This window comes from Solanum dulcamara, chromosome 11, assembly GCF_947179165.1.
Source record: "Solanum dulcamara chromosome 11, daSolDulc1.2, whole genome shotgun sequence".
NCBI lineage: Eukaryota > Viridiplantae > Streptophyta > Magnoliopsida > Solanales > Solanaceae > Solanum > Solanum dulcamara.
The window spans coordinates 45724735-45735124 of NC_077247.1; the positions used below are offsets into that span (position 1 = coordinate 45724735).

Consider the following 10390-nt stretch of genomic DNA (forward strand, 5'->3'; position numbering starts at 1 on the left):
AGCCAATGTATTGTCTGACGATGCGAAGACACCATTTTGAAGAAGCAGGATTTCTTCGAAGATCTTACAGTTGCCGTATCTTTCAAACTTTGGGTCGAGTGAAAAGGGAAAGGAAAATTTATCAGCTGTTATGCATCAGATACACCCTTTTGAAGGTTTTGGTATATGCTATCATCCCCCATCTGAGCTTGTCACAGACTACTCTCAATGGATAGATAAAAGACTACTAAAATCACATGGCAACAAGTAAGTATGATATATTCAACTTATACCCATACAAGTTGTGTATTATATTTGTTATGTTATTAAACTACAAGCTTCCATTCAGGAATTCGAAGGAGGATCATTACAGATCTAAGTGCTCTTCATTCGGCTTTGAAAAAATGGACTTTGTAGTGGCATTTCCTAAAAATAAGAAATGGTTCTACCTAATGTCACAGCCGAACAGATGCTGGAACGATGAGGTAAAAATTTCATCATAAATAATATGATACAACTCATACTTACTACCTGATACATACATATTAATGTATCTGATACATATATAGATAAATGTATCTGATACATACATAATCTGATACATGATGCTAGTTGTTATATAACTAATACTTTCTTAAAATATGCAGCATATCGATGTAATATTTTACTACCTTCGGAAGAAATCGAAGATGCAGTTGAGCAATCAGTATCGATACACAACGACAAACTGCATTTTCAAAATTTACATCGAATATGCACACATACGCTACTATCACCTTCCACCTAACATTTCTACATAAGAAGATATGGCAAGGGCCACTGTTACAGCTCATCACGAGAGATCCGTGAAGAACATAATAAGAGGTTTCTCAATACCAGCCGGTTTGCCATGGCATTTGGTAGATGAGGTATACATTCCAGTAAACTGCGACAAGGATTTTCATTGGGTTCTTGCGGTAGTTATTTTGAAAGAGAGGTTGATACGTGTGTATGATTCATCGCCTAGACGAAGAAGTAGCAACCCTTCCCTAGAAATTCAAAAGATAGCAGCAATGCTACCAACATACCTGTAAGACAGTGGTTTCTTTAACAACAACGAACGTACTGATTGGTCGTCTCTTGATTCATACAAGGACAAATCAACCGGTAACATGATTGAACCACATCACCCATTTGCAATTGAGTATGTTGAAGGAATTGCGCAACAGGGAAGTGATAGCTTGTGAGTATTAACATCGGCTATGTATACCTAAATCATTCATATGTCAATTTTACTTTTTTTAAACTTGTGTATTCCTTTCTTTGCAGGGATTGTGGAGTTTTCCTGGCCATTTTTGCTGAATATCTTAGTGATGGAATTTCTATTTCAAATACCGGATTAAACGCTAAATTCTTCCGTTCAAGATATGCCGCACTCTTATGGAGATATGGTTGTCAGAAGGCCATGGATGGTTATGTTAGCGATAACGACGATCCAAAAAACCTAGGAGAGACATCTTTCCAAGCCAAGGAGAACTGATTGATGTCCAATAGTTTTTTTTTGATAGTGAACATTTTAGGTGATTCTGATTCTTTTAATGTATCTGATACATAAACTGTAATGTATGAGATTTAATATGTTTTAATATTTCCATATATCAGATTTACTATGTTTTTCTCTGGTGTCAAAATCGAATATAAAATCAAAGTTTATGTTTTATATTCTACTGTATCAAACTTGTATCGAGTATAATATTCATAAGTGTCACATTTTGTGAATTCTGATACATGAATCAAGTTTTATTTATTATGATACATCATGCACATGTATCAGATTCTCATTTCTCAATATTTAATGATTCCGATACATTAATTTTTTGCATAAGAATTCTATGTCTCAAGATTTAACGTATATGATACATCTTGCTTATGTATCAGATTCGCATTTATCAAGATTTACTGCATATGATAATCTACAACCTATATCAAATAAGATCTTATGTATCACCCACAACTCTTGTGTAATTTTGGTTGTCGAAAAGACAAGATTGTTTATGTTTGGGAAAATAACGATCCAAAAAATAAACCATGTGAGATTTCATTAATCCAAGTCAAGGCGAACCGATGGACGTCCTGTATTTTATTTTTAAAAAAATTATAGCAATAAAATATTCTAATCTTGATACATATCAACTGAAAAAAGATTTTTATATTTATGTCACATGTCAAACTCAAATATAAAATATAAAAATAGATGTTATTATATGATTCAAATAGAATGTATACCGAGATACCACAAACATCATATCTATTTAGGAATGAAATTACAAGTCTTTGTGGCCTTCGTGGCCACAACGTCCACAAGAATTTGTGCTACTTGTTATGTTCTCACTAGCGAACTTTTTTCTCCCTTTCTTTGGTCTTCCTGGCATCCTTTTATATATTGGCGGCAAGACAAATTCTTCCAAAATTTCTTCGGAGCAGTCCAGTCTTTCTTATCTGGCATTGGAACCATTGGTAATTCATAAGTATTTGCCAACGCCTCTGGTTTGTAGTAATCAGAACAGTATGGGTGCAGGTCAGTAATGTTCTTGCTCTTCAACACTGTAATTGCATGTGGACATGGTATCTCGTCTAGTTGAAATCTACCACAAGTGCATGTTTTTCTCTCTAGACACACAATGTATCTTATACCTAATTCGTAAACAGAATAAAGATATTCTGATGAAGCAACAACCTACAGAAATTATATTTCAAATATATGTATCAGTACTGCTTCCTCACATACACAACTATGTATCAGAACTGATGTAAAATGATAATAATTATCACAGGATATACATAACAGATGAATCAACAGCCAGCAAGAAATAAATTTCACATATATGTATCAGAAAATATGTATCAATTACAGAAATGATGTATCAGAACTGATGTATCAGTATGTATTTTAAACATGTTATGTTTATATGTGTCAGTACTTATGTATCAACTACACATTTGATGTATCCGAATTGATATATCAGTGTATAATAAGCACAGGCTATACCTGAATAACGAAGCAACAAATTGATATAAATAAACTTCACATATATATATTAGTACTTATGTATCATCTACACAACTAATGTATCTACACTGATGTATCAGTATATATTTAGAACATGTTATGCATAACTGATTAATCATCAGCCTGAAGGAAAATAATCTTTACATATATGTATCAGAACTTATGTATCATAATTGAAGTTTCATTATTTAATTAGCACATGTTATACATAACTGATGAATCATCAGCCACCAAGAAATAAATTTCACATATATATATCAGAAAGTATGTTTCAATTACAGAAATGATGTATCAGAACTGATGTATCAATATATATGTATCAGAAAGTATGTATCATGTACCAAAACTGATGTATCAGTATATATGTATTAGAAAGTATGTATTGTGTACCTTCATTCGCGAACACTTGATCGTGTTTGAAACTAGGATATCTTCGAATTTTCTACCCAAAGTATGTTTTGTATAAGATGCTATTTCCCTATTTTTGCAGTTCTAAGAACCAAATAACATTCTCATTTGCTCCAAAAAATCAATTATAGACAGCTCTCGTGCTTCAACAAGACATCCATTGATATATTTTGCGATGTTAGAAGTCATCATTATATCCCTGTTGACAGTGGCATGAACCCTTGACCACTTTTTGTATCCTGCATTTTTTAAATATTGTGCCACCCGTTGATCGATTCTTTCAACTTTGGCCATTAATTTATCGACTTTATCTTTTCGGTATGCCTTGGCCATTGAATAGAAGATGTCACTTAGTACAACTTTGCTCCTTCTGTATTTAGTACACACATTTTTCCATATATGCCATATGCATGCAAAATGAGGAACATTGGGAAATACCATGCTTACACTCTTAATTATGCTTTCGTTCCTATCTGATACAACACACATATTGTCCCTCTCACCAAATGCATTCTTGAAATTCTGAAAAATCCACGTCCATGATGCATCATTTTCCGTATCAACAATAACATACGCCAACGGCAATATGCAACCTAATAAATCAATAATAGCGATACAATAGTTATTAGAATTCATCAGAATCACAACAAACGTGAAAAATGAGATGACACACTATTATTCAATAAGAAACAGTATAAGAAAGTAATACCTGCCCCATCAAGTGTGCTAGCTGATACAAACGTCCCTTTATAAGGTCCATCAAGATGTGCACCGTCAACAACAACTACTGGTCGACAAAACTGAAACCCCCTCATCAAGGGCCTTAACGCTATGAACAAATACATGAACTCATCAGTTGATGACTTATGCATACTTATGTACGAATTTGGATATACGGTTTTTAGAATATGTATATATACAAGCAGCTGTCTATATCCATCAGCAGGTTTTCCCCTTAACATCTCCAAAGCATGCTCTTTTGAACGTCATGCCTGTTGATAGGTAATATCAATTCCATACGCTGATTTAATATCCTCTCGTATATCATTAGGGGTGACAATTCTCTTATGATTAACCAATTTATGTGCTGTGAATGCACTAACAAAAGCCTTTGTAGCATGAACTTTGTTAAAAATCCTATCTCTCAGTGCACATGAATGTTCACTATTGAAATATCTAACTTTGAATATATCGGATTTTTTCCAACATGAAGCTTTCATTCTCCAACAACAGCCGTCTGAAAGGCATACTAACACATAACTGCATTTGTATAAAAAAATTGACATGTATCATACCAATATTTTTTCATATATAATATCAACAAATAAAGTGACATAGTGATAGGAAGTCTGTCAACCCATGTACTTGATACATGCTTCTTTGTATGTATTATTAAAAAAAACATCTGATACATAGAGTCATATGAATCTGATACATACTGACAACATTATTATCATTTTTTAACTGAGTTACAGAAATGGAGTTTTGATGTATCATGACAGGAAAAATTATTTTATTTTAAGAATGTATCAGATACACACATTTATATGTATCTGATACATACTGTTGGATAATATCCAACATCAAAATTTCCAACTGCAGAATATGCATATACCTTTTACTGTCGGATCTTTTAACCTTGAAATTAAATTCATTATTGATTTTGTATTTGGCCATTACATCAATTAGAGTTGCTTTATCCTTATAGAATTGATTCTCCTTCACTTCCACACCATTTGTATCATCTATGTAGTTCGTCAACTCCAATTCTGCTATATAACAATTTGCAACATTACCAGATTCTTCTAAACCAAAAATGTGGGACTCATTCGCATTTGATTCGGCACAAACGATTGCTCCAGATGTACTGTCGAATGATTTTATCTCACATCTTTTTATATCAAAGCTTGATATGCACAGGGGATAATTCACGAAACCAGGCTCTTTCTTCTTCAACTCTATGTAAAGATTAACACCCATATCATTACAAATATATATTGGCGACGAGTTACCTTCTACTATGTATCAGATTTCAATTTTTTTCTCTGATTCATCCACACTCAATTCAGCAGCTATTGCTGCTTTTAGATTTGAGTAAGATACATTGTCACCGATAATGGTTCCATCACTTTTGTATTGTTCATAAGTAATATCGGATTGCCAAACTCCAGAATGTCTCAGTAGTATCGGGATATTCATATCGATTAATTGATGAAACGCGAAGTTTGCTTTGAATTGATGCTCTGTTGTTTTCCTTGGAGTCGATGCTCTGACTTTTGGCTTCAAAATTCATGTACATAACTGTCGCCTTCTTTAATAGATCAGTAATTGATATAAAGAACCAATCTTTTATCCATAAATAGCTGATGTGCATTAACTATTCTATAGCTAAAGTTATGTATCTGATACATAGCTTATGTATCAGATACATAACTTATGTATCAGCAAAAGTGAAAAAATAATTGAAATCAACTTCAGTATGAATTGATGCTCTGTTTTTTCCATTCGAGACGACACTCTGTTTTTTGGCTTGAATCTTCATGGACATAACAATTGATTTTTTTAACAATTGATGTATCAGATACATAACTTATGTATCACCAAAACTGGAAAAAAAAATGAAATCGAAGTTGGTTTGAATTTATGCTCTATTTTTTTTGGCTTGAATCTTCAACTACACAACCGTTATTTTTTTAACCAAATTAATCTCATTAATTAGATCAGTAATTGATACTATCCATAAATAGATGATCTTCATTAATTACTCATTAGATAATTGATGTATCAGATACAAAACTAATGTATCAGAAAAGTTGAAAAAAAGGGGATATCGGGTAATTTTGATACAATGAGGGATATATAGTAATTAGACTTTTTCATTATGGGATTTAGGTAAAGTTTATTTTTTTTTCGTCGTTTTAAAAAATGTTCTTTTGACCTTTTTGATAATTATTTAAATTTAATTTTTCACATAACATGTTTAAATTATAAAATTAAAAATATATTTTGATATATTTGACGTAAAATCTTTTCTGCCAATTTATACAAGTCCCGCTATAAGTTTTTGAACCAAAAGATATTACTGCCAGCTGTCTAGCCCTTGCCAACGTTCACTTTCCAAAAAAATCCCATTAGCTTCGGTTCCCAGCCAAAGAAAAACTCGACCGTTGCCTCCAAACCTAATTTCAAATCTCAGTAACTCCTACTACAAGTTGATAGAATTCAAGAAACCAGCACCCCCAACACAGTCCCCAATTATCCTTCTTGTTCCATTTCTTCAGAGAAGAAGGAAAATGGTGTCTAAAATCATCAAGAGAACTCCGACAAAGTCCATCAAGAACCGGAGGAATCTCCCGAGCCATCTCCGCCGTAGCCGGAAGAAATCCCCTGCTAAAAATCCAGCCTCTGTAGTTGTTGCTTCCATTAATAAATCCTTGTACACTTGTCACCGCCGTCTTATTAAACTCTTCACGAAATTCACCCGTGTTGCTACTCCTAAGAAAACCCCAAGAAAACAGGGATATCAGCTTCTTGGTAAAGTTTTTGATGAACCTGCAAATGGGAATAATTTGAGGCGATCGCTTTTTGATGAAGGAAATGCCCTTCCCCCATTGGTGTCACCTGAGAAAAAAACCATCTTTCTTGACTTGGACGAGACTTTAGTGCATTCTAATCCAAACCCACCTCCAGAAAAGTACGATTTCATTGTTAGGCCGGTGATTGATGGACACAGAGTTGAATTTTATGTGTTGAAGAGACCATTTATGGATGAATTCTTGGAATTTTTGAGCGACAAGTTTGAGGTTGTTGTGTTCACTGCCGGGCTTAAAGAGTATGCTTCTCTTGTTCTTGATAGAATAGACAGGAAAGGTTTGATTTCACATCGATTATATCGGAATTCTTGCAAGGAAGTTGATGGGATGTTTGTGAAGGACTTGTCTGACAAGGGGAGAGATATGAAGAGGGTGGTGATAGTTGATGATAACCCGAATTCTTACCTTTTTCAGCCGGAGAATGCTATTCCGATTAGGCCATTTACCGATGATCTTGCTGATGGGGAGCTCAAGAAGCTCATTGAGTTCCTTGGTGGGTGTAATGAAGTTGAAGATATGAGAGATGCTGTGAAGGTTTATCTTGCTGAAGAAGAAGAATACACATCAGTGGAAATTTAGTTTTTTTTCTCTCTTTTTATGCTTAGTTTATTTATGCATTTGTTGGTTGCTTTTCTGGGAATTTAATGTAATAGGTATGAACACTTTTTGTGTTCAGTTGGAAATGAGATATGAAACTTGTATACAATTCTGAAAATTTGAGTGTAAAACTGTCCTCTTTTGTTCTCCTCGGATTCTTGAATAGTAAGGTAGAAGTAAAGTTAATGTTCTCCAATTGAGACGAGTCATTTAATGTTGAATTCAAAGTGGCCATAGTAATTTAGGCTTTAGAAATTGATTCCAGCAGTCAATTCAAGAGTTCATAGTTTAATACATTTCCTCTCAGTTGCTGGATTTAGATCCTCTCTGTTTATGCATCTCTTCTCAGTTTTCCATGTACATTCTATTACGAACTCAGAAAAGATCAAAACTGTTATAAAGTAGAGTGACAATAATCCTCCCACAATTGAGCTGCACTCAAGTTCAACTTCATCCTGTGACTTGGTCTTTAAGCTGCTTCAACATGCCAAATGGTTTTCAGCAGCAGAGAGTTTTGCAACAGCAGTTGTTCTTCAGCTAACAACCAGTGTAGATGGATCAAAAAGTCTTAACAGTTCCATATAATTCTTTCCCAAAAGAAGGATAAGATTGTCTTCAAGATTTATGTGTTACGGATGAGCTTAAGTCATTTAATATTCTATGCAACCATTGTCTCATTAACACTAATACACAGTTCTAGTTAGAATCAACTTCTGCTTTTATCCTTGTTCAATGCAAACAATTGCTAATCTTAAGAAGCCAGTGTATGTTTTCAGTTTTCCCCTTCATGGTCATTTGCATAACAATCATACTCATACAGTTTTAAAAAGAAGTGGATCCAACTTCTTAGAGGAAGACTTCAGAAATCAAAAGAGCTGCTGCATACACCAGAAATATACAACTTCTACAACGTTCAGATAATGCTCTCTAACAGTTAGAATGTGAATTACAGAAGAAACAAAATATAATAGTGTTTTTTTAACAAGAAAAAGCCTCAACTTTATCCTGCCAGCTTATTCATTAGTTGATTCATAATGTGGGTTAAATTTACCAGGTCTATCTTACACCACTTCTTGAAGTTGCTAAATCCTGCGTACCAGCAATATACACAAGCTCAGAATGGGGAACACAGCAGGTTTGGCGTAAAAAATTCATTTTCCCTCACTGATGACTCATGACATGATATCACCAACATATCTGGTGAATCGCTTAGGAGACACAAAAACAGCGAAAAATAGCTTATGGATAAATAGAAGGGAACTACCTTTTCTATCAGGAATGATGGTCTATAGTTAAAATAGCAGCTGATGGTGTGGCTCTCAGAATTTGCAAGGAAAACCTTTGTAGAGCAAACATAGGAGCAGATGGCACAGAGCTTCAGGATGAATTATTACTAGCTGTAAAGCGCATCTCCAAGTTCTTGAAATAAATTTTGCTACCTAATAACAATCAATCTCCTTAAAAATCTAAGTTTGCAGATCATGCACAGCTCAAAGGTGGACATGTTTTCTGAGAAAAACACAAGCTAAAATTTACTCTGCCCCAGTAGCATTGCCTCCTATTCTCTTAGCCCCTTCCAATACTATGTCAATCATGTAACATCACCTTACTGATCTACTAATTAGCACCGATTCAATAGATCTGTTTCACAAGAAAATAAGTCAATCATGTCCAAACTTATAACTCAAGGTTAAGGGATTCTTAAGATAGTTTAAGAGGAACAGCGCTGGAGTTCCAAAGTATTCAGAAGACACCTACCCCCTTTCCACCTACAAAAAAAAAGCTCACTTTTTCGCCTTTCCTTCCATACCTATTTCTCTCCACCATCACCCCAAATGCAAAATTCTTTGCTTCACCACAGCCAAATAGCTAAACCTCAAATCATGTAAAAAACCATCTAATGTAAAGCTGAAAAACAGAAAGCTTACAAAGCAGCTCTGGCTATAATAAATTTGGTTTGACAGCAACAGCTATTGATAGACAGCAACAGTAAACCAGTGAATCATTTATTAGCTTAAGAAGAACACTAAGCTGTCGATGTTAGCTCAAGCAGAAATCAAATATGTCATCCAAAAATTAACAAGCACATTACTGCAAATTAATTGGTCTCTTTAGTATATCAGAAAGCATCACTCAATTCCTTCATTTGCCAAACACAACATCTACAAAAGCATATATTTTACTTCTTCAAAGCCGAATGGTAGGCCTAAAAACAGAAAACATACTCATACAACAGCTCAAATGAACTTCACCCGAAAACTCAAAGTTCAAGGGATAAAAAAGAACATAATTGGCAAAAAAGTAGCTTTTTTTCCCCAACTTTTATCTCAATCTAACAAGATGACAAGTGAAGATCTGAGAGGGTAATCTTGCAGCTTCAGATTTGAAGAAACAGGCGTCATCAAGAACATTGCTTCTGCACCATCGACAATTTTGGTTCTGCAAGCAATCAGATTTTGACCCGATATTGCCGCACTTGGGTACCCGATTTGAGTTTCTCCTACTACTACTACTACTACCCAATGGCTTTCGAACTGGATCTCCCACAACAAACCCGTTTGATGAAAGAAGTAGAAGAAGTAGTACAAGTGAGAAATGGGTACTAAGAGATTTAACAAGCATTTTCATGGACAAAAGAACAACAAAAAAGTTTGATTCTGCAGAATTTCTCTGGAAGATAAGCTATGGATTCCTCCAACAAGGGTTAAATTAGCTTTAGGCGGCTCTGAAAACTGAAAAATAATTTTTCGCAAGAAAATAAAGT

The 10390-nt window shown here is 34.3% G+C and overlaps 1 protein-coding gene and 1 pseudogene across 1 annotated transcript; both read left to right on the forward strand.

Moving 5' to 3' along the window:
- The first annotated feature begins 349 nt into the window (after positions 1–349).
- LOC129872625 (uncharacterized) lies at positions 350–1498 on the forward strand (annotated as a pseudogene).
- Positions 1499–6516: 5018 nt separating this feature from the next.
- Positions 6517–7744, forward strand: LOC129873776 (uncharacterized). Its single transcript, XM_055948951.1, has one exon. It carries the CDS (start codon positions 6730–6732, stop codon positions 7606–7608), a length of 879 nt encoding a protein of 292 aa, XP_055804926.1. The 5' UTR covers positions 6517–6729; the 3' UTR covers positions 7609–7744.
- The last annotated feature ends 2646 nt before the right edge of the window (positions 7745–10390 follow it).